This window comes from Eubalaena glacialis, chromosome 14 (assembly GCF_028564815.1).
Source record: "Eubalaena glacialis isolate mEubGla1 chromosome 14, mEubGla1.1.hap2.+ XY, whole genome shotgun sequence".
NCBI lineage: Eukaryota > Metazoa > Chordata > Mammalia > Artiodactyla > Balaenidae > Eubalaena > Eubalaena glacialis.
In genome coordinates this window covers 7912630-7937802 of record NC_083729.1, presented here as the reverse complement: position 1 = coordinate 7937802, position 25173 = coordinate 7912630, and the positions used below count along the sequence as shown (strand labels likewise).

The following is a 25173-nucleotide window of genomic DNA, read 5'->3' as shown; positions in this document are numbered from 1 at the left end:
CTACCTCCCGGGAGGGGCTGAGCCACATCTGGGAGTGGGGGGGAGGGTGCGGCAGGGGACAGGGCGGGGAGCGGCCAGCCTGTGACAGAACCTACAACACAGGCGGGCGCAGAGAGCAGGAGGCTTTATTGAAGGAGATACAGAACCGGGCGAGGGCTCCTGCCGTCAGCCAGACCACAGCCCTCATCACCCCGACACTGTCAGCGATCCCTGGACGCCCCTCCCCGCCCCCGCCCCCGGGCCCCTGGACAGCCGGAAACACAAAGGGATCTTACCCGGCCTCATCAGAGGTGCCCAAGAGGGCCTTCAGAGTTCTGTTCAGGAGAGGGCTGGGGGACAAAGGACAGCCCCTCCCGGGCAGTCACTGGCAGGCCTGTCACACCCGTCCGTCCATCCATCCACCAGCCCAGTCCGTCTGTGCCCAGGTCGTCCCTCGTCACTTGCAGCTCTGGAGCCGGGTCCTGTGGTGCTTCTCCTCGGTCAGCAGGGGGATGAAGGTGTCGCTGTGGGAGATCTTCAGCCGGCTGCTCCAGCTCAGCCCCTCCTTCCCGGCGGGCTCTGGCGGGAGGTTGTCCAGGTCGCCGCGGGAGCCCCCTGTCTTGCCCTCGCCCACACTGCTGGAGTTGAGCTCCATCAACTCCAGCTCGTGCTTGGCTGCCGTTTCCAGGACTCGCTGCTTGTTGTAGTATCTGACAAAGTTGTTGATGATGGGGTGGATGGGCAGGGCAATGGCAATGACCCCACACAGGAAGCTGATGGCTGCATTGAGTTTGCCCAGGGTGGTCTTGGGGTAGATGTCACCATAGCCAACCGTGGTCATGGTGATGATGGCCCACCAGAAGGACTGCGGGATGCTCTTAAACAAGGTCTCCGGGTGGCTCTGCTCCATGGTGTAGCCCAGGGCCGAGAAGACGAAGATGCCCACGGCCAGGTACATGAGCAGCAGCCCCAGTTCCTTGAAGCTGCGCTTGAGGGCGTAGGTGAGGGTCTGCAGCCCCGAGGAGTGGCGCGCCAGCTTGAAGATGCGGGCGATGCGCATGATCCGCAGGGCCTGCACCGCCTGCTGCACGTTGGTCAGCTCCATCATGCGGGCGCCCAGGTGCGTGAGCGTGAAGCTCACGTAGAAGGGCAGGATGGCCAGCACGTCCACGATGTTCATGAAGGACAGGGCGAAGTGCAGCTTGTTGGGCGAGGAGAACAGGCGCAGCAGGTACTCCAGCGTGAACCAGCCGATGCACGCCGTCTCCACGTTCTCCAGCGTCGGGTGCTCCACGCGGTTGCCCTCGGCGTCCAGCACCTGCAGCTCGGGGATGGTGCCCATGCACATGACCACCGACGAGACGAGGATGAGCAGGAAGGACAGCACGGCCACCACCCGCGCCGGACACGAAGACTCGGGCTTCTCCAGGAACTTCCAGACGCACTTCTGGCAGCGCTGCCAGCGGCCCTCGGCCGTGTCCACGCCCAGGTCGTCCAGAATGAGCTGCACGCGGCGCGCAATCTCCTCCAGCTCCTCGCGCTTCTCGCTCAGGTGGCTCTTGCAGCAGTCGTCCAGGAACTTGAGGTCCACTTTCCAGAAGTCCATCTCGTTCTTGAAGCAGATGGGGCAGATGCCCTTCTTCATGTGGACCTCCCCAAAATAGTACACCTCAATGACACACTTGAACGCGTCCGGGTCCCTGTCGAAGTAGAACTCGCGCTTCCCGGGGTCGTAGTCGTCGCACAGGGAGAAGATGGTGTCGTAGCCCCCGGCCAAGCAGTCGATGAGCTCCGCCAGCCGGGTCTCGGGGTACCGGCTGAGGAGGTCTCCGTACAGCACCCGCCGCACGCCTCCCACGTTGACGACGATCTCCATGTCGTCTCCCGCCCGGGAGCCCCGGCTGCCCGGCTCCGGGAGGCTGCGCTCCCCGGCCCCGTCCATCCTCCCGGCGAGGGCCCGCGCGGCCTCGGCTCCGCGCCCTGCCGCCGCCGCCGCCGGGGGTCCGGCGGGTGCCGCCGGTGCGCGGCCCTCGGGGAAGACCGGCCGGCGCCCGCCTGCCTGGAAGCGCGGTCACAGCGGGCGGCAGCGGGCCGGGGCGCGCCGCGGGGGAGGCAGGCGCCTGGCGGCGGGGCTCCGGGCGGGCATCCGGGCGCTGGGGCGCGCCGGCGGGGGGCTCTCGCGGCCACCGGCCTCGCCCCGAGCGCTCACCCCGGCTCCCGGGTGGCGCGATCCGCCGCTTCGGCTCGGCCTCCGGCGGGAGTGGGGTCCCCTCGTGGGCGGCAGGCACCGTCCTCCGTCCCCGGGCGCGCGGGTCCCCGCGTGCGACCCCGGCGCGAGACGTGCCCCGCGGCCGCCGGCCCCACGCAGCCCGCCGAGGTGTGCGGAGAGCAACTTGGGCTTGCTGTGCCCGAGCCGTTTCCAAACACAATAGGAATTCCAGCCTGACGTCAGGAGCTTTTCAAACTGTACCCTCTTCTGGTGAAATTCTGCAAGGCACGCGCGGCAGCTGCACCGGAACGGGTTAACCCTTGGGCAGACGGGCACAGCTGCGCGCCCGCCACCGCCGCTGCCGCGCGACTGCCCGCCGCTCCCGGCGCCGCAGGTCACCCAGGGGCCCGGGACCCCCGGGCTTGAAAGCGGCAGGCCGGCCGGCGCTGGCTGGAAAGTTTCTCTCTCCCTGCTGTGTCCAGAAGATCGATGGCGAGAGAACACGGCCGCCTGTTGCTCCGCCGGAAAGCGTGCCCAAGAAAGCCCTTCAGACGCGGCTCCCGCGTCCGGGCCGGCCGATCCTGCCTGGTCCTGGCAGGTTCCCTAACTCCCGCTAACGCCGCCCTGCCGTGGGCGGCACCTTGGCCTTCACCCGAGCTCTGTCCAGCGGGGATAGCCAGTCCAGCCCCGGGTAGCAGAGAAGGGACGGCCCAAGGTCACACTGTGAAATGGGAGTAGAGCCCAGCGTGGCCTCCTCTTCATCCGGAGCTGCCCGCCGTCCTGGCTGATTGACACGCGCCGGTCAGCGGATTGAAATTCTGCCTTGAAGTCCTCGCTGTCCGCCGCTTCCCATTTCTCTGCAGACCAGCACCACCACCACCGGCCTCCAGAGCCTTGAGCCCCCAAGCTCCCACCTCCCCAGCCCGCGCTCTGCCCATCCCACACAATGCTCCACACCCTCCCCTGTCTTCCAGACCTGCAGCCACTGCCTGAGCCATTGCAACAGCTCCCAGCAGCATCTTCTACACTGCGAACTACCGAGCATCATCTGTGACCCGGCGACTGTGTTAAAAAAAACATTCTAGAGAGAGGCATGACGAGGCAGAGCACAGAGGATTTTTAGGGCAGTGAAACTACTCTGTGTGACACTCTAATGGTGGATACCTGTCATCACACATTTGTCCAAACCGGTGGAATGTACAACACCAAGAGTGAACACCGGTGTAAACTATGGGCTCCTGATGATAATGATGTGTCAGTGGAGGTTCAATGATTGTAATGGAGGTATCTCTGATGGGGGAGGCTGAAGGAATGGGGGAGACGGGCGGGAGTATGTGGGAACTCTCTGTACTCACTGTTCACTCTCGCTATGAACCTAAAACTGGTCTATGCCGCAACTAAGAAGTCCGCATGCCACAACTAAAAAATGATCCCGCCTGCTGCAACTAAAGATCTCGCATGCCGCAATGAGGACCCTGCATGCTGCAACTAAGACCCCCGCCCCAAAAAAAAGAAAAGAAAAAAAATACACATATTCTGTCGGCTGGGTCACTGACAGTACTCTTTTTTTTTTTTCTTTAATGAGATGGTATAAAACTGAATATGTTAGAGTACATCACATGAAGATAGTTTGGAGAAACTTCATTTTACAGATTTTATTTTGTTTCCATTTAAAATCAACCTATGATGTGTTACTACAGAATAAGAAATTGAGACCCAGAAAGGTTGAGTAAAAATAACAGTTATTATAAGTGCACCCCGAGCCAAGCACTTTCTGAACGCATGCACTTTTCTCATTTCATCTTCACAACATCTCTCTGAGGAAGCAAGATGTCAGGTAACCTACCAAGATCACTCAGCCAGAAGATGGCAAAGCTGGGGTCGGAACCCTGAGAGCCTGCTGTCCCAGCCTACACGCTTCGCCTCCCCTGTCCTGGTCACATAGCTGAAGAGGTGGAGCCGGGATTTGACCCCAGGCCAATTCTTCTGTCTGATATAGTGCAGCATGCGACCCCCTGCACACACCCCATATCCATCTTCCAGGCCTTACTCATACTACTTCCCTTCTCAGTTGTCTTCCGTTGCTCCCTAGTACTTCCAGGGTCAAATTCTAATTGCATCTTAGTCTAAGCTTAATGGGCTTGGTGGGTTGTGCAATCGATTTATTGAGTACTGACCAGCATTTTTACTGAGATAGTATAGAACAGAAAACATCAAAGTACGTCAGACATGGTAAACATAAGTATGGCTTAAATCTCTTCCAGCACGCCGTCCATTCAGCAAATCCCAGACTGCTGCAGGGAAGAAAGCTAGTCGTGAGCGACAGTGGGAAAGGAGTGGGCTGCACATGCAAAATACAGCAGAGAAAATGTCCCCCAATAGCCCAGAGCGGAGCACGAGCCCGCTGACGACCGGGGCGTGAGAGAGGAACAGCTGTAAATCACAGGTCAAGGCAAGATGGAGGGCTGGTAACCAAAAGAAGGCAGGGAGGAAGGCTCCTGCTGGAGACATGAGACCAGCCTGAAGCCAGAAGGCAGAGGAGAAGGTGGGAGCGTAAACTCCTGCTCCGTGTGGAGCAACCCAGCATCACGGAGTGAGGGGAGCTGGCTGGCACTCACTTGCCCCTCTAAACCTGCGTGCCCCATGCCCCAGACTCCTAGACTCCTTCTCAAACCCTTGAAAGCCTCAGAACCTTGGTGACTGCCATGCCTGAGCCCCAGATGCCCTTCCCCTTCATCCCACCAAGCCTCCCTCATCCTCCTGGGCCGCCTCCACTCACCTGGCCAGAGCAGCTCTTACAGGTCAGGTCTGGGGTTCCTTTTCAGCCAGTGCTCTCCCCAAGCCGCTACTGCCTTCTCTGTATGGACTGAATCACGTCCCTCCAAAAGTCATATGTTGAAGCCATAACCCCCAACGTGACTGTATTTGGAGACTGGGATTTTAAGGAGATAATTAAGGTTAAAACAAGTGAGGCCCTAATCTAATAGGATCAGTGTCCTTATAAGAAGAGACACGAGAGATTTCTATCTCTCTCTGCACACACTCACAGAGGAAAGGCCATGTGAAGACATAGCAAGAAGGTGGCCATCTACGATCCAGGATCTGGTGATGCTGCCTCACCAGAAACCCTAGTAGGAATTTGATCTTGGACTTCCAGCTGCCAGGAGTATTTTGTTATGGCAGCCTGAGCAGACGAATACATCCCCCTTCTTCCCTCACACCTGCCAGGTCTCCCCTAGACCTCCCCCTCCTCAAGGCTCTGGATACAGCCCTTCATCATCTGAACCCTAGACCCTGTCTGAATTTTGTGATGGCTTAGACTGCGATACCATAGGTTTAAAAAAATCTAGTTGTGCCTTTTCATTGAAGGTCACTGATGCGTAGAAATTTGAGCCAGGAGCCTAGATCCATTGAGAATTTCCTGCAGGATTAAACCAGGGGGCAAAAGTCTGGACTTTTTGGCTAAAGATGCAAAGTTTCTTGCTGTGCTTTATTCAGTCTTGCATAGGACTCCTATTAGAAGTGTACATTTCTTGATATCATGGGGGGCTGGGGGAGCACAAAACCTTCTATTAGACACAAGATGAAGCAGCAATTTGATTCATGTGGGTTTTTCATTTAAACAGGGAAGGGAAAAAACACAGACTCTATTTAGGCATTATGGGAAGTAATTGTTTGAGTTGTATTTTACTTTATTAAATAAGTATTTTTTTATTTTTCAACAATAACATTTCAGGCTACAGAATGCTTAATTTCCATGGCGCTAATTAAAACCAGCACATGTGTATCTAAGTGATTTGTCTAGACAACGAAAGAGGCAAGCTGCAATCTATTACCTTTTAATGGAATAATCAGTTCTGTTCAGTTAAAATTTCTTCGTGTTTTGCTGAATTTAATAATGCCTTTCATTAAGATTCAGTTCTGTACTCTATCAAAAATTTACATTTCATTATTGCTGTGCACCCAGCTGAGGAGTTGATTGACCAGAAGGCTCAGCTCTCCTCCTCCTCCTGCCTGAATAAATTGTGCCAGGAAGGCAAGTGCAGGAGGCCAGCGGGGCGGGAGGGTGTGTTGGATGGAGAATGGGGTAGAGAAGAGAATGATGTAAAATGGATTCATCAGGAAATAATTTTCTTTCTTTTTTTTTTTTTTGCTCCAGCTCCTGAGCTTCTTTTTTTCTTTTCTATGCCTCAGTTTTTCCACCTGCAAAATGGAATTAGTGACCTTTCCTTCCTGAGTACAAGATCTTATGAGGAACAAATAAAATAATGGGGATGAATAGGCTTTACAGACTATAAGATGCTGAAAATGTGAGCGAGGAAGGAGGGAAGGAGCAAGGGAGGGGAGTTTGACTTCCTGGGTCCAGTCCTGCTGTGGGCATGTCCCTTTGGGTCTGAAGACCCCTTCCCCATCCCCCGGCTCTGTTCAGCTGTGACTTATCCAGCTCAGGTCGTGGGTGGGAAGACTGCATATGTGACAGAGCCGCTGCATGTCCCAGGTGTGTAGAAAGATGTCAAAGACTTTGGATGCACGATGCTGCCCTGGAGGCTGGGGTAGGACCACCTCTGGGCCTGAGATGAAGTTGCTTTGACTTTCTTAGGGAAAGAAAAATGCAGTTAGGACACAAAGGGGGACTCTCAGGCTTCAGGCCTCGCTGTGTGGAGTGGAGCAGTCACGGGGTGGGGGGGGGGGATGCTGTCTGCTTTTGCGCTTGCTTTTTTTTTTAAGGGCTAAGGAGAGGGAGGGGCAGAACTGATGGTGGATGAGGTAGCTTTTTTTTTTTTTTTTTTTTTTTTATGGCTGTGTTGGGTCTTCGTTTCTGTGCGAGGGCTTTCTCTAGTTGGGGCAAGCGGGGGCCACTCTTCATCGCAGTGCGCCGGCCTCTCACTATCGCGGCCTCTCTTGGTGCGGAGCACAGGCTCCAGACGCGCAGGCTCAATAGTTGTGGCTCACGGGCCTAGTTGCTCCGCGACATATGGGATCTTCCCAGACCAGGGCCCGAACCCGTGTCCCCTGCATTGCAAGGCAGATTCTCAACCACTGCGCCACCAGGGAAGCCCGCGCTTGCTTTTTAAAAGGAGTGTAAAAGGAGAAGAAAATTCTTTTAAAAACAAGTCCTTTAGCATTGTCCTTTTCTTTAACTGCAAAATTAATATATGTTCATTGTAAAAATTCAAAAAATGTGAAAGCCTCATATTTGCACACCCAGCTTCCCTATTTCCCAAACGTCAGTGCTATACATAGTGTATTTGTTCTGCTGCTGTGTAATGGAGTACCACAAATTCAGCAAACATTTGTTATCTCACAGTTTCCATGAGTCAGGAATCTGGCCAAGGCTTAGCTGGGTCCTCTGCTCAAGATCTCACAAGGCTGCAGTTAAAGTGTTGGCTGGGGCTGGGGTCTCATCTGAGGTTCAGGACCCTCTTCCCTGCTCATGTGGCAGAATTAATTTTTTTGCATCTATAGAACTCATGGAGGTTTAATCTTCTTTGAGGCCAGCATTAGAGCCTCTCTGATCTCAGTGAAGGCCTAAGTCTTCTTTTAAGAGGCCTACCTGAATAGGCCAGACCAGCCTGGAAGAATCTTCCCTTTGAATAACTTAAACATACACTATTATATTACTATTTAAATTAGCACCCCCAAAATGAAAAACTTAGGTATAAATCTGACAAATATTTGTACAAGATCTATATGAGGACAACTATAAAGTTCTGATGAAAGAGATCAAAGAAGAACTAAGTAATTGCAAAGGTAGTTCATGTTCATGGACAGGAAGACTCATTTTGTCAAGATGTCAGCTCTTCCTAACTTGGTCTGTAAGCCAGTGCAATCCCAATCAAAATCCCAGCAAGTGGCTTGAACAGAAACCTCACTAGGGCTTCCCTGGTGGTGCAGTGGTTAAGAATCCACCTGCCAACATAGGGGACACAGGTTCGAGCCCTGGTCCAGGAAGATCCCACATGCTGCGGCGCAACTAAGCCCGTGTGCCACAACTACTGAGCCTGTGCTCTAGAGCCCGTGAGCCACAACTACTGAGCCCATACGCCACAACTACTGAAGCCCGCATGCCTAGAGCCCGTGCTCTGCAACAGGAGAAGCCATCGCAATGAGACACCCACGCACCGCAACAGAGAGTAGCCCCCGCTCGCCGCAACTAGACAAAGCCCGCGCAGCAATGAAGACCCAACACAGCCAAAAATAAATTAATTAAATAAATTAAAGAAAAGAAAAAAAAGAAACCTCACTAAAGAAGATATACAGATGGCAAGTAAATACATGAAAAGATGTTCCACAGCCCAGATCATTAGAGACTTGTGAATTAAAACCACAGTGAAATACCACTACACACCTAGAAGAACGACCAAAATCCAAAACACCGACACCACCAAACGCTGACAAGGATGTGGAGCAATGTTCATTGCTGGTGGGAATGCAAAATGGTACAGTCACTTTGGAAGATAGTTTATCCGTTTCTTACAAAACTGCTCCTTGGTATTTACCCAAATGAGTTGAAAACTTATATCCACATGAAAACCTGCACACAGATGTTTATAGCAGATTTATTTTTAACTGCCCAAACTTGGACTCAACCAAAATGTCCTTCAATAGGTGAGTGGATGAATAAACTATGGTACATCCAGACAATGGAATATTATTCATTGCTAAAAAGAAATGAGCTCTCAAGCCATGAAAAGACATGGGAGAAACTCAAATGCATATTACTAAGTGAAAGAAGCCAATCTGAAAAGACTAATCCTGTACGATTCCAACTCTATGACATTCTGGAAAAAGACAAAATTATGGAGACAGTAAAAAAAATCAGTGGTTGCCAAGGGTTGGAGAGGAGAGGGATGAATCAGCAGAGCTCAGAGGTTTTACAGGGCACTGAATCTCTTGTGTATGATACTATAATGGTGGCTACATACCATTACACATTTGTCCAAACCCATAGGGTGTATAACACCAAGAGTGAACCCTAATGTAAACTTTGAGTGATAATGATGTATCAGTGTAGGTTCGTTTTTAGTAACAAATGTGCCCGCTAGTGAGGATCTTGACAGTGGGAGTCTGTGCCTGTGTAGGGGCAGGGGGTATGTGGGAACTCTCTATATTTTCCCCTCAATTTTGCTACAAGCCTAAAACTGCTCTAAAAAAATAAAGCTTATTAAATTTTTAAAAAGTAAATAGCTAGTGATTTTAAAACAAATCTCTCTGGGTGTGCATGTCCAAGCCAGTGCTTTTCGCTGAACTTGGCTGCCGTGTAGGAAATATGATCTCCAGCACAGCGCAGGGGAAAGGGAACCTCAGGCACAGAGACAGCCTGCCTCTCCTTACACCCCCTCTCCCACCGTGGAAGTCAGCAAAGGGCCACGGACCTCGGCTCAGCTCTTGACATTAACACGTATTCGAGCTGCTCAGGGCCCTGCCCTGGAAACATCTGACAAATGCTTGTCTCTTGGTGCCCCTGGCTCCATATCTGCTCCTGGCCAGAGACTGGGAGGGAAAGGGGACATTATGGGGTCAAATGAGGAGAGAAAGGGCACGATGTGGGAAGTGGAAAGTGGTGTGGGCTGAATGTGAACTGGGAACAGAGTGGGAAGAGGGATGGAGAGGGGCAGGGAAGGGGGATGGGAGTGAGGAGAAAAAATTCAGGAACATCTTCTCACGTTTTGAAGAAAATGTCATGACAGGCAGGACTTGATAATTACTGTCATTTGTGGGATGTTTCAGTACAAGAGAACCAAATAATCATGATGTCATGAGTTCAGTGCCTTCCTCCAAATCAGCATGCAGTCACCAAATGTGTATGGTTTGAGTGTCCTCGGGAGCTTCCTGTGCCTTAGTCACACCATGGGCTGCACACCAGGGCCCTTTGGGGAATAGAAAGCTCTTCTTCATGTGGTTATGACAAGCAAATAGGACCTCACGTGTGTACAGATGGACCCTGGGAGGTGCCAGGTTTCCAGAGAGCTTGGAGCCCCAGAACCTCAGAACTGGAAGGAAACTCAAATTGTTTAGGTCAACCTTCCATCCACTGTATCCCTCCAAGCAGGCGCTCAGTCTCGGCTTGGATGCCTCTAGTGGTGGGGAGCTCATGACCTGCAGGGAACAGGGCGGGTGTGGTGCAACAGGAAAACTCTCAGGAAGAAAAGAGGCCTTTTTCCACTTCCTGATAGTGAAGTCATTCCGCATCCCGAGACCATGAGGGCAATATCTCTCTAGGTAAGAGGTTGGATCTCTCACAGAAAACTAAGCTTTGAGTCCCACCTCTGCCATCTTGTAGCTGTGTGAACTTGGACATGTCACTTTGCCTTCTGGAGTCTCAGCTGCCTCTTCTACAAAATAGAGAAAATGCCTACTAGACCTCCAGTAGGTGGTCGTGTAGAGCAATAAGGAAAGCACATTGTGAACCAGGATGTAAAGAGTTGCTATCATCGCACCCGTCTTTCATAATATTGAGATTGAAATGGGACCTAAGAAATCAGATACAAACTGGTTTGCTTGCCAGTGCCAGTATATGAGTTCTCATGTCCTCGTCTATAAAAACGTGCTAACAGTCAGACAGAGAAAGTAGCAGGGAGAGGTCAGGAACTGGGGAGATGCTTACGTCCAGATTTTGTTCACGTGCCTTCGTAAGTGCCCAACATAGCATCACTCACTGCGTTCATTCTCCAGCTCTTATTCCACACCCACCACCAGGAGGTAGTAGCTGTGGAGTCTGGATAGGATGACCCCACCCTCGGCCTCAAAGTGGAGTCCCAATCATTCTAACCCACTAACATCCCCCCCTTGACACATACATCTCCCTCGTCCCCATTATCGTTTCAGGGGGAAGAAAAAAGCAGCCCAGCTCCAAACTGCTCAGAGTATTCCCCTGGCCATGGTGACGAAGACTGGATGAGACCTAAGTTGCTCCAATCAAGGGGCAGCAAAAGATTTTTGTTTGATTGATAAGGCAAGAGAAGCTCCCTCTCCTTCTGGACATGGATGTGGATGCATGTTCCTCTGCAAGCTGTTGGCATTCACCTTGCAACCATGAGGAGAGCCAGCCTTCAAATGAAACAGACACGGTCAATGGCAGAATGGAGACAGACACAAATGTCCTTGGACGGATGAAGTACTAGATCAAACTGATCCTGAAACCTGAACCGTCTGGATTTTCTAGTCCAGTGAGCCAATCCACTTCTTTATTGCTTAAACCACTTTGGGTTTGCGGGTGACAGAAGAAGTGCCCATGAATGCCGTGTGGCCCACAGTTGGGGCCACCTGAGATGCCCCATATCTATCTTCTCTGACTCTCTCCAAGGCCAAGGTTTGCTCCAGGATTCTGAGCAAAGTCTGAGAGCAGGGCTGTTGTATATAATTTTGCATTCTGTGCCCAGAACCAAGGTTCCTGGCAGAGGAGCTGAAAGCCAGCCCATACTCCCTTCGCCAAGCCATGCTCCCCAGGGCAGGGCTGCCTCTGCCTAGGGGAGGGGGCACCATTTCTTTATTCAAAAGGGCCCTGTACACACCAAGCCTTGTGCCTGCGGGGATGGGTCCATCCAGGTGGGGAGTGGGAAACAGGTGGTGCCTTCTCCTAATTTGCATAAATGTTCCCTATGGCCTAGTGGCAGCTGAGATCCTCTCACCTCTGGCTGACCCCCCTGCAGCCAATAGCACCGAGCACTCCCTCCCCGGCCAGAGCCCCTGATCTAGCTCGTCTGCACTGTTCTTATCACTAACTCGCTCTTTCAACAAGACTGGTGGAGGCCATCACACCTTCCACATCTGGCTTGTCGGAGGAGGGAGCTACAGGACCTGTGACAGCCGTGATGCCTGGTGAGCTCTGCTGGAAGTCCACTGGGGATAGAGGCCTGTGACCTGGGGAAAGGAAAGAGGGCGAGGTCAGCTGCTATGCAGCCCGGCAGAGCCCGGCCAGCCCTAAGGGGAGCTCTGGGGTGTATTTACCCAGCAGAATTGGGCAGGATGGCCAGACCATGACACCCCTTCTTGATCAGTCACTGACCGTGGACGATCCTGCGATGCCCTCGGCTGAAGAGCTCCCTGTAGCTGCAGCAGGCCCACGAGGAGTGGACAGCTGCGGACGAGCCCTGGCTGGTGGGAGACCAGGGCACTGCTCTTTTCAAGGCAGATTCATCTCACCCCGTCTCTGAGCCAAGTAAGGGCAGCTGCACCGTGGCTGTTTCCTCTTAGTGTTTTCAGACTGCAGGTCTGGGCTTCCATTTAAGGAACGGCGAGCACCTACTTGGCACAGACTCTCTCCCATGTGAAACTGGGTGCAGGCCTCGGGAGGGGCTCACGCAGGGGCTGGTTTCCATCTGAGCTCTTTCCTGGAGCCAAGCGGGAGGGTGCGGCAGGTCTGTGCACCCACCTGGCGGCTGGTATTTCCGATAAGCCCTGAGATCAACTTCGCACTTTCAAAATGTCCACAGACTAATGGCAGCGAGGTGTTAGCAGTCCAAGGAAGGGTTTCCAAAACAGAGTCAAGACATTTGGAGACGGAATCGGTCCAGATCTGCTGCTCCGTTTGACCAACCCTCCTGCTCTGGGCCCTTTGCTGGGCTGCACCCAGGGCACCTGCTGGCCCCAGGGAGCCAAACTGGACGGCATCGCGGATGCTCAGCCGCCCAACCTGCAGCGGCGTGGCCCACAACCGGCCTAGACCACAGGGTCTGGGCTTGTCCTCGACCCCAGTGGCGGCCGAGCCCACGCGGTTACGGCCAAACCAACCTGGTTCCTCCTGCCACTTCTGGGCTCAGATGAAGCACGGTGCCTGGTTCCGTTTTCCCCGGTGGCTGCCCACGGGCTCCACGAGACAGCCCATAATTGTGGAGCAGTTAACTCTAACCAGGAGAGACGGGAGACCGGGAAGGGCTGGCTGATGAATATCTTGCCCTTCCTAGAGATCCCCCACCCTGTGGGCTGTTCTTCGATGCAGTGGTTCACACAGCTTCTCCAGAAACAGCGAGGGACCTTGAAATCAGCTCCATTTTTCTTAGGGGCTTGGCCTGCCTGGGCTCGTACTGCTTTGTATTTGTTTCCTTCCTTTTTTGCCTCATTTCCTTTTCCTTCCACCCTTTTGCCTCCTGGCACTGCAACATCTCCCTCCCTCTCCCCAAAAATCTTGCCTCAGGGTTGGCTTCCTAGAGAACCTGGGCTGAAACAGAGCTATTCCGAAAGAGCTGAAGGCCTCATCACAGAAACGCCCATAGCCAAGGGCAACATCGGTGCGTAATCTGGGACTTCATTTTATTGTCCACCCACCCTCACGACATAATCGGAGACACAGGCTTGCTCCGCTCGATGTCCTGAGGCTGTGTTGCAATCAGTGATTGCACAGTTGTGTTACCCTCCGTAGTATGACGGGTTATAGGACCATCACTGGCATCACAGACCTCATTATTCATAGTGTGTTACGGGTTGAATTGTGCCCCCCCCCCAAAATATGTTGAAGTCCTAACCCTGTGAACGTGACTGTGAGGATTCTGATCACATTTCCAACATGTGGGGGTGTGGCTGTGCGGTAGTGAGGTTCTCGCCATCAGTAAACAATTCCTTAACGCCAGCTGGGTGTCCTACAGTTCAACTCAGCTCTGACACTATCCCCTCAGAGATAGACAGCATCCGATTCCACAGGTTAAGGGGCTCCGTCAGGACTGCCATCCTCCCCACACGCTTCGGGGACCAGTCCCAGGTCCAGATTATCACCTGTGCTTCTGACCAACTGGCTATAGATTGAAGGTTCCTATGACCCCCTCCTGGGGTTCGATTAATTTGCTAGAGTGGCTCACAGAACTCAGAGAAACTCACAGAACTTGATTATTGATTTATTGTAAAGAGGAATTAACTCAGGAACAGCCAGACGGAAGAGATGCACAGGGCGAGGTATGAGGGAAGGGGCTCAGAGCTGCCAAGCCCTCTCCAAGCACACCACTATCCCAGCATGTCCAGCCTGGAAGCTCTCTGAGCCCTCTCCTTTGGGGTTTTTATGGAGATTCATTACAAAGGCATGATTGATTAGATCATTGGCCACTGATGATTTTAACTCAATCTCCAGCCCCTGTCTCCTCCCCTGAGGCCTGGGGGGCGGGACTGAAAGTTCCAGGCCTCTAATCTCTTGGTTGGTTCTCCTAGCCTCCAGTCCCTACCCTTAGGGATTTTCCAAAAGTCGTCCCCTCATTAACATAACAAAAGCCACCTTTACCGTCCTCCTCGCTTAGGAAATTCCAAGGGTTTCAGGAGCCCTATGCCAGGAACTGGTCAAAGACCAAATATATGTGACCTTATTTTGAAGGAAGGTCTTTGCAGATGTAATCAATTTAACATGAATTATGAGTTATACCGAACCCTAACCCAATCACTGGTGTCCTTACAAGGCTCACGTCACCATTCCCACCCTCACCTCCCAATGCAGGAGGATGGGGGACTCTTCTCTGGAATAATGTATGGCATCTAATACCAGTTCCTCTCTTTCTTCTGTCCAAGTGATTCAACCACTCTGAGTCGGTATGTAAGTCTACAAACTGGACATATCAGAAGGGAAAGTATATCGTAAGGATGTTGTCAGATGCATGGGAGATCATGAATGTGAAAATTCTCAAGACCCAAAAGGTATTGCACAGCGGTCCTCATTATAGCTATCATTATGGCCGTGTCAACCTATCTGTGCATGACCAACTTTGGCATCTCTCAAAATTGAAACAAAGCCCTGGTGACATGTACAAGTATGTTCCATAGGACCACAACCTTCTCAGCAATTCATGTGCCACTCGATATTTAATTGATTGCAGAGCTCCCTAAAAATAATTTATCATAAACAGAGCTGCTAAATCTTTCCCTTGTTTTGCTTTGTGCGAAATAACTATGGCGATGAAAGTAACAAATAACCCCTTCTACCCACAGACAATTCTCTGACTCAAGAGGAGCAAAGTAAAATGTCATTCCCAGATTTGGCACGAATGTGTGTGGCTACGGGGCCATTATTGAACACGTTTCCATAGCTCATCAGGCACCTGTCAGCACGCTCGCTGAAATCAAACATGTAAACTCACAGGCATTAGCCCAGATAAACACCACCTGCCTCTTCATTTTATAAGATGGCTCTTTAATCCCTCCAAGTTGGAAACGTTCTTCCTAGACACCGAATACTTCTTGAGGGACAGTTTTCGTAATGAGAGTGGAATCCCCCTCCCATGGCAGCCCATTGCTTTGACAGGTGTTAATTACACTCTTGATCAGAGAAACATCTGCAGGCTTCAGCCTGGGGGGAGGTGGTAATTTGCAGCTCGGCAGGCAGTGCATGGAAAATTGCTAGAGAGACTGACTTGCTGGCCACGTGGGAGCCATCGTTGGGGTTTCCCTTCACCGTGCCCCATACCCAGTGTCTCTGGAGGGGCAGGTTTCAGAAGGAATCCCCAGACTCGCCAGCTTTCCTCCTCTCCGTATGCTATTTTTCCTTCTCTTTCCGCAAAAAGTCAGGTCTGCTGAATTGTCACACTGCACAATTCATGACTGGCCATTCTATATGTCTTTTCATAGGTTTGTGGCATTGTTATTTGGTGGTAATGCCAGCTCTGACTTCACATGCTGTCTTTATCTATCCCACTTAGATTTCTCCCCAGAAATATTTATGTGTTTGACTACAGGGTGCTGTCCAGACCTTTAGACCTCCTGGCGATGTTGTTCAATGTACAGAATATAGACTGTATTATGGTTTTTTTTAATTTTGGAAAAAAAAATCTGATTCCAAAATACATCTGGCCCTGAGGAATTGCCCACTTGTACTCAGGTGACATTTGACAAGTGCCTTGACCCTCTCCGCCCAGACTCAGGCGAACACTTACCAGACAAACGAGATTTCCTGATGTCCCCACCTGTTAGCCGTTTCTACCCCAAGCATTGCTCCTTGAGAGCGAGGATGTGGTGGACACAGTTGGCTGCACCTCCCACTGGCTGTGTCACTACCCCAGGGGACTCAGCTTCCCATCTGTCAAGTAGGGCGTCTACTTCCTAACCTCTAGCCCTGTGTGCTCCTGGCTCTGAAACACCGGCTATGAACTATCTCAGTGTTATGGACCCAAATCATATGTTGAATCCTAACCCCCTGTGTGGCTGATTTGGAGATGGGGCGTGTAAGGAAGTAATTAAGGTTAAATTGGGCCTCAGGAGTGGGTCCCTGATGCAATGGGAATTGCGTCCTTACAAGAAGAGACACCCGAGAGAAGTGCTGTTCATTCCCTCTCTCTCCGTCTCTCTGTCTCTTAGTCTTTCTGTTTCTCTCTGTCTCTCCCTCCCCCCACCTCCTTCGTGTGTGCACAGAGGAAAAACCAGGTGAGGACACAGCGAGAAGTGGCCACCTGCAAGCCAGGAAGAGGGCCCTCATCAGAAACCAAATCAGCCAGAACCTTCATCGTGGACTTTCTAGCCTCCAGAACTGTGAACATATAAATTTCTATTGTTTAAGCCACCCAGGATTTTGTTATGGCAGCCCAGACTAACACAGATACTTACTCTAGTTTTACAGATATGAAATAAGCTCAGAAAGGTGACATGGAGTCTTAAAGGATGAGTGAGAAACTAACAAGCAGTTAGGGGAAGGGAACACTTTTCATCCAGAAGTGCGAGGGCTTAGAGGTATAGAGAGAGGCTGGTACGTTCGGAGAGCAGGGTAGTGCCTGGGGATGAGGACTTGGGGTGCCATCCTAAGGCAACCATATGCTTTGAATAAAAGACGGGGGCATATGGTTTGGCATGAATATGTAAATGGAGTCTAATTCTGGGAAATCCAAGTTTTGAGGGTGCAGCCTGTATGCCAGGAGTGGGTGGCACAAACTCAAAAGACCTCAAACCTGAGAATGTCAGTAGGATCCACCCCGTGAGCAATACCTGAGGCTCTTGTCACTTGAACACATAAAGAACACGTATTATGAAGACAACCAAAGGGGTAGGTGAGAAACGCTGAACCACACGGTAGAATGAATAGAGCTTCCTAAGCCATCAACGCAGTGCACAAGATCAGCTTCTACTATTCACAGCTAATCTCTCCTCCATGGTAACTGGGATACGCCACATCATTTTCCTCTTTCTTTCTACTGCTTTCTGTGCTAACCGCAAATCTACTTCTTACTCTCAGGAAGATCTACAGGCAACATCCCAAGGTCCCAAGCTGGAAAATGATGAAAGAAGAGTTCTCAGCATCTTTGCCCTCACCTGTCTTCCACTGGCTGATTTTCTTGTTCTCACTGGCCCTGTCTTTTTCTGCCCTTGAATAAATGTCTGAAGGGACAACTTACCTCCCATGCAAATGGGCACCTTTATTTCTCTGGGCAGCCACAGTGAGAATCTTGAGTGGGGTTTAGAAGAAAATGACATCTGGGCTGTTTCCCTAAAAGCTTCTCCCCAGTACATAAAGTCCTCTAAATGATAATTGCTGACTTGGTCCTGTTATCAACCTCCCCCTCCACCCCCCAAGCAGCTGGGCTTAAAAATTATCTGCTGATTGCCTCCCTGTGTGTGTGTGGGGAGGGGGGTGTTGGCTTTTTAACTCTCCCAACCCCGGTAACAGTGCACATTTTTATGTATACAGGCACGTATACACACGCACACGCGCACGCATCTATTTATTTAATGCTATGTGCGAGACAGTGAAGGCCTCGTAGGAAATGATCACTGCCCTCAAGCAGGAAAAGTGTGTGTGCAAATATGTGAAAAACTAATTTGCAAAGCAAGAGTTAAATAATACCAGCACCAGTGGAAGAGATAATCCCTCAGACAGAGATAGCTCAGTCTTTAATAAAGCTGTCCCCCCACCCGACATGGATGCTCATGACAGCTCCGAGAAATGCTCAAGGCAAAGATGGCAGACCAGAGAGGGATGGAGGGGTTAAGCTACTGGGATTCTTAGCATGAAAGGAAGATTGGCCTTTCAAAGCCATCAGCAGGAACAAACGTTTCATTTGTAGTCCTGGCAGCCTGTCTGTACCAAATAAACAGCTTAAATAAATAGACCTTTATTTTGATAGTTTTAAAATGGGAGTGGTGTTGATTTACCCAGTGTCTGACTTTTGCAAAAATCACACCACTTGAGCTCTAGAGCACTCTATTCCCCGTCTCTGGGGTAAGTCGACTTTTAAATGAACGTAGCTAAACAACCAAATCTCTGTCAGCAGGATGAAGGCTAAGAAGTGCGCCTCCCTCCTACGTGGCCGTGTCAGTTTCTGAAGGCGTTTCTGTGGCTGTTTTCAGACCATAGATCCTGAACCCTTTCCTATTCCAGCAGACATGAGAAAGCAAATGGGGACAGATCCTGGCGAGAGCAGACTCAAAGCCAAGAAGCCAGATTGGGCATCCTCTGATCCAGGACTCAAGGAATACCAAGAAAGCAATCCTTTTTCCTTTTCACTTACTTTTCTCACAAAAAGGAGAGAGGATTGAGCACTCAGAGTGGTGGTCCCAGCCTGTGCCTAGGGACTCTCGGGCGTAAAGGCTGCTGGCCGGACTCTCACAGGGAGGATGTTGGTCACTACATCCATCCATTGCCCATCCGTCATGGAGCCACCAAACATTTCACAAGCGCCTCCCACCACACGCTTCTTACTATGCTGGATGCTCTCAAGGTGGAGGTAGAAATGAATCTGATGAGGTCCCTGCTGTCAAGGACCTCACGCATACACATGTGGGACATAGCTAATGTAACACCCGCAACGCTGTCTCTTTAAAGCTTATGACTCCAAAGCACGATGAAGTCAGACAGACCCAGGTGGAAGCCCGGCTCTGCCACTCACTAGCTTTGTCTTCTTGAGCCTCAGATTTCTCACTGGGACACTTTCAAGTCAAGTAAATGAAACTGAAAACAATCCTGTGTGTGAAATCTCCGAGCACAGAGTAGGTGCTCAGTAAATGTTAGCTCCCATCCTTCTTCCCATTAGATGACTACTGCAAGCCTAATACCGGCCTATAAGACTGAAAGTGGAGATGGCAATATAACGGATCCTGATGGGAGTGGGAAAGACCTTTCCCCTTTACCCAAGAATTTCATTCTTCTACTATGTAAAAGATGTTGTTGGCCCCCTCCTGCCCAAAGCATTCAGCTTCCCTGCTCCCTCTGGCTTCTTAGCCACATAACCCCAGCACCTAGACACACAGTGGACATCAGCAAGGGTTCCATTAAACAAGGTCCCTCCAGGATTTTCCAAGTCAATAACAGCTTCTGCATCTTTCTGGTGGCTGTATTGCTGTGTTCCTTTCTCAGCAATCCCAATGTGTTTTTTAGGATATAGGCTCACCTGCTATAAAGATCCAAACATGAGAGAGAAATATATTTCCAACATGTAGACAGTTCAGGGAAGGTAGTGCTTTTTTATTGGGCACTTAATATACTCAAGGCCTCATGCTAACAGTAATATGTGGTATCTAATTTAATCCTCCTAACAAGAGACCATGTTGTGGACTGAATGTGCGTGTCCCTGCCAAATTCATGTGTTGAAGCTCCAACTCCTAGTGTGGCTATATTTGGAGATGGGGCTTTCAAGGAAGCAAATAAGATTAAATAAAGTCATAAGGGTGGGGTCCTGATCCAATAGGATTAGTGTCCTTATAAGAGGAGACACAGAGAGCTCACACTCTCTGCCATACGAAGACACAAGAGAAGGTGGCCACCTACAAGCCAGGAAGAGAACTCTCAGCAGAAACCAAATCAGCAGCACCTTGATCTTGGACTTCCAGTCTCCATAACTGTGAGAAAACAAATTTTTGTTGTTTTAGCCACCTGGTCTACAGTATTTTGTTCTGGCAGCCCAAGTAGACCTAAGATGGATGATAGTTATTCTAGTTTTACAGGTAATAAAAGTAAACACAGGAAGGTGATTTGACTTGCTGGGGTCACACAGCAAAGCCAGGATTTGGGCCCAGATTTGCCACCCTCCCCAAGGCCAGTGCTCCTTGTACTGTCCTCCAGCCACCTCTTTTGATAGCCACATGTTTTGTGGTGAAAGTGTGGTTAGAATCCTGCAGTTTGATGTCTAGGGCAGCATATCCCAAAGAGAACCCTGGGGAGCCCTATCTCTGTAGGATGTACTATGATTCAGTTGTGTCCTCCAAATAAGACATGCTGAAGTCCTAACCCCCAGTACCTTAGAATGTGACCTTATTTAAAAATAGGTCTTTGCAGATTTAACCAAGTTAAAATGAGGTCATCAGGGTGGTCCTTAATCCAATATGACTAGTGTCCTTTTAAAAAGGGGAAACTTGGACAGAGACAGACACACCCAGAGGGAAGACAATGTGAAGAGATGCAGGGAGAACATTCTATGAAGATGGAGGATTGCAGTGATGCATCGACAAGCCAAGGAACACCTGAGGTTCCCAGAAGCTGGGAGAGAGGCTTGCAACACGTCCATCCCTAGCACCTTCAGAGACAGCATGGCCCTGTCAACACCTTGATCTGCTTTCCAGTCTTTTCTGCTGATGACGGGCCGGCAGTGGGAATTCGACTTTAACTTCACCCAGTCACTTCCAATTTTAAACTTTGACTCTTTTGCATATATACTCAAGTTTAGATCCTGCCCCTTCCCCTTATCCTCCCTAGGATATCTATGTATGAGGGCAGCTCAAGCCCAGAGGGAGAAGGTGGATACCTGTCCTCCCTAGTCCCTTGCCATGCTGCCTAGTCCTTGAGCATCATGGCCTGGTGTCCATGGGCTCCTCCTGCAACCAGGCCACACACCACATAGCCTCCTCATCATTGCCCCACCCCCAGGCCTCTTCTGGTCTATGATCCTCACATCAGGTCTGCTGGGCACCAGGGAACTCTTAGTCATAAAGCTTTTACAATATGTAGTTTTCTGTATGCTGAGAACTACAAAACACTGATAAGAAAAATCAAAGAAGACCTAAATCAGTGGAGAGATATACCATGTTCATGGATCAGAAGCCTCAATATTATTAATAAGTCAGTTCTTCTAAAATTGATCTACTATAGATTCTGAGTGATAGTAATCCAATCCCAGCAGGCTCTTTTTGTAGAAATAAACCAAACATTTGTATGGAAATGCAAAAAAAAATTAAAATAATTTTGAAAAAGAAGAACAAAGTGGAAGGATTCACACTATTTGATTTTAAGACAATATAAAGTCACAGTAACCAAGACAGTGTGGTATCAATGAAAGAAAGACATATGGATCAATGGAACAAAACAGAGAATCCAGAAAGAGAACCAAACATGTATGGTCCATTGATGTTTTACTGAGGTGAACAGATAATTTGTGGAGCAAGGTTAGTCTTTTCAACAAATGGTGCAAGAACAACTGGATATCCATACACAAAATTAAAAGAATTTCAACTCATACCTCACACCATATACAAAACTTAACTCAAGATATCAATATATCATAGACCTAAATGTAAAACCAACAACTATAAAACACTGAGAAGAAAAGATAAAAGAAAATCCTTCTGACCTGAGAATTAGGCAAGGTTTTTTAGATAAGACACAAAAAGTAGTAATCAAAACAGGAAAAAATTGAACTTCTTCAAGATTAAAAACTGCTCTTTGAAAGACACTTAAGAAAATGAAAAAAAAAACCCATAAACTGAAAAAAAAATTTGCAAAACATATACATGATTTTAACAAATCCAAAATATTCCTAAAATCTCAAAATTCACCAAAACAAGCCAATTTTTAAATCAGGCAAAATATTTGAACAGACACTTAAGAAGAAACATGGATGGTAAATAGGACATGAAAAGATGCTCAATGTCATTAGTCATTATGGAAATACAAATTAAAACTGTGAGCTACTACGACACTCCTATAAAAATGGCCAAAATTTATATATATATATATATATATATATATATATATATATATATATATGTACATACACACACACACACTTATATGGAGAGAGAGAGAATATTAAGTACTTAGAAAGATACAGAGCAATTGGGACTCACACACGGCTGGGGGGTAGTCACTTTGGAAAACAGTTTGGCAGTTTCTCAAAAAGTTCAACATAACCCTACCATATGATCTAGTCATTCCACATCTAAGTATTGATATTTTCCTAAGAGAAATGAAAGCATATGGCTGTAGAGTTGTACCTGAATGTGCATAGAAGCTGTATTCACAAGAGCTCCAAACTGGAAACAACCCAAATGTTCCTGAACGGGAGAATGGATAAATAAATTGTACTAGGTTCCTACCATGGACTCAGCTATAAAAAAACGAACTACTGACACATTCAACAACACAGATGAATCTTAGAAACATTATGTTAAGAGAAAGAAGTCAAACATGAAAAGCTACCGTATGACTTCATTTATAAGCCATTCAGAAAAAGGCAAAACTCTAAGGACAGAAATCCAGAGGTTGCCAGGGGATGAGGGTGGGAGGAGTGACTGACTTCAAAAGGGACAAGAGGGAACTTTTGAGGGTGAAGGAAATATTCTGTCTGGATCGTGATGATGTTTACACAACTATATACGTTTGGCAAATCTCACAAAACTGTAAACCTAAATTTTATGATATGTCAATCACATCTTACTAAACCTGACTTAACATTTTTTATCATTATTACCATACTCAGAGATTGTTCTCTCTTTTTAAGCAAAAGTTTATCATTAAAAGAGAAAAGAAGCACTATTTATGCTAATTTCTTCTGATTAGTACATGACTAAATACCATGTTTTTGTATAGAGAGAGCTATAAATAAAGAGCTACATCTCACTCACATGGTACGTTCTGTACATCGCACCTGACAGGAAACTTTTAGAGTCACTGCTTCTAGAATAGTCCCTGCACAGAATCAAGGTGAGGAAAGTGGTCATGGGTGTTAATTCTCTGCTTCTCACCCACGTGCCCCTCACCACAGCAGGGGGAGGAAGGCACGGTCACCGTTATTACTGTTTCCATTACATAAACAGAAAGATGTAAGAATGCAAAGATGAAGTTAGACTTTGCTAAAGGTCACATGGCAGGTTGGTGGCAAACCCTGAACTGGAATCCACATCTTTTTACTGCAGAGAAAATTGTAAATTTTCCTCAATCTTCTCCCCAGAAATAACAAAGTGAAAAAGTGTGGGGTGGGAGCTATAGACAGAGGTCTAAGCCCAGTTGAGGGGAAATGGATGAGCAGGGAGAAAACCTGTTTACAGGCCAGTGGGCTATTTTGGGTGCTTTCCACAGACCAGCTCAGTCGACGTGACAACGCCACCCACATCTCAGCCCGGAGCCCGTGAGGTGGCGCGGGCCCAGGGGTGACAGGAGCTGGGACACGCCACCTGCTGTGCTTCTGCAGCCTCTTTGCTCTGATGGGCCCTGAAGTGGAAAAAGCTCCTCTGGGGACAGACGACCTGGACCCGAATCCTGCTCCAGCCCACATTCCCTGTGGGGTCCTCGAGGCCCAGGACGGCAGGCAGGCCTGGAGAACCTTCCCGTGTGGATAAGCTGACTCCTGTGTCCCCACCCTGCGGACCTTCCCTTTCCCCACAGGGGGGACCAGAACTCCACTGTCGGCCCCAGGAGGCCTCTCCTATGTCACCGCAGCCCTTGGTTGGCTCCACCTCGTTCATCCTAGGCAGCATTTCCCCTAGTGAGCTGCTCTCTCCACCAGCTCTGAGGGGTCATTAAGGGGCATTTTCAAAAGAGTTCGGAGGAAAAAAAATAAGTTCAGTGGAAATTCTGGGCTAAACAAAAGAGTTATGGGTTGAATTGTCCCCAAAAGATGCATGGAGATCCCAACCCCCAGTGCCTCAGAATGTGACCTTATTTGGAAATAGGCTTGTTGACGCAATTAGTTTAAGATGAGGTCATTCTGGAGCAGGGTAGGGCCTTAATCCAATCCGACTGGTGTCCTTATAAGAAGAGGAGAGAGGCTCACACAGGGAGAAGACGACCACGAGGCAGAGACTGAAGGGCTGCAGCTGCCGAAGACCACCAAGGATGCCAGCAGTACCAGAAGCTGGAAGAGGCGGGAAGGATCCTCCCCTGTGGGTTTCACAGGGAGCACAGCCCTACTGACACCTTGATCTGGGGACTTCCAGCCTCCAGAACCGGGAGAGAAGACATTTCTGCTGTTCTAAACCACGCAGTTTGTGGTACTTTGTTACGGCAGCTTGGGGAAACTGGTACACCAAGTTCAAAATAATTCTGTACTTCTCAGTGACTTTAATAAGCTGACCTGCAAGAATGTCCAAAAAGGAGGAAATAAGCCTCATTTTCTCAATGGATTTTTACCACAGAACTCTTTGGGAAAGGGGGATCTTCAGGACTCACCTGTGGTCCCCCAGGGAGATGACGTAGAATGAGGGACCAGGGGGCCCACACAGCCCGGGTGCCCCTCCAGGCATGATGCTCTCTCCCACAGGTCCACCGCCAGTCCCCACAGAGAGCCCTGCTCCTGGTCAGTGAAAGAAGGAAGGAAGGAATGAGCGCCGCTGATTGGCAGTGGTGTCATCCTACTGATGGATGACTAACCCTCCACCTCCAGGGGCTCACCCCAAAGGGAGGCACCACAGGACATTTGCTCGCCTCTCTGGCCTCACCTCCCATCCTCCTTACCCCTTGCACACCAGAGCTTTAGTAATACCACACTAAATTGCACCGTGCTTTCTCTCCTCTGGGCCTTCGCACGTGCTGCCCCTGCTGTCTAGAATGACCCCCTCTCCCACCCCAAACCCACCTTCTGTCTCTGGGTGGGTTACCACTCATTCTCTGAGGCCAAGTTCAGGGCCTAGGGAAGCCCTATCCCAGCACCTTGCAGAGGGCCCTACCGCAGTCCTTACCCCTGGTCTCCAGCCAGGGGTGGCCGCAGCCAGAGTGGGACCCAGTGCAGAGAGATGGGTCTCAGTGTCCTCAGGTCCAGTTCAGTGTGGCCTCCCGGCTCTGACCTTGGGCCCTCACTTTACCTCTCCAACTTTCTGTTTTCTCATGTATAAACAATACTCTTTGTCAGACTTTCATGAAAATAAAATAACATATGAAA

The 25173-nt window shown here is 49.6% G+C and overlaps 1 protein-coding gene and 1 long non-coding RNA gene across 2 annotated transcripts in view; both read right to left on the bottom strand.

Moving 5' to 3' along the window:
- Positions 1-249: 249 nt before the first annotated feature.
- Positions 250-1945, bottom strand: KCNF1 (potassium voltage-gated channel modifier subfamily F member 1). The gene has a single exon (XM_061211063.1). The coding sequence runs from the start codon at positions 1919-1921 to the stop codon at positions 437-439; it is 1485 nt and encodes a 494-aa protein (XP_061067046.1). The 5' UTR covers positions 1922-1945; the 3' UTR covers positions 250-436.
- Positions 1946-23840: 21895 nt separating this feature from the next.
- The window catches only part of LOC133074580 (uncharacterized), a 32395-nt gene continuing 31062 nt past the window's right edge, over positions 23841-25173 (bottom strand). Inside the window, exons 2-3 of the long non-coding RNA XR_009697198.1 lie at positions 24465-24588; positions 23841-24369 (exon numbers count right to left, since the gene is read on the bottom strand). This is a non-coding gene — a long non-coding RNA (uncharacterized LOC133074580). The remainder of the gene's footprint in view (positions 24370-24464; positions 24589-25173) is intronic.

Excerpts from the sequence above, each read along its gene's own strand:
- KCNF1 (XM_061211063.1), bottom strand. The coding sequence starts at position 1,921 with ATGGACGGGGCCGGGGAGCGCAGCCTCCCGGAGCCGGGCAGCCGGGGC.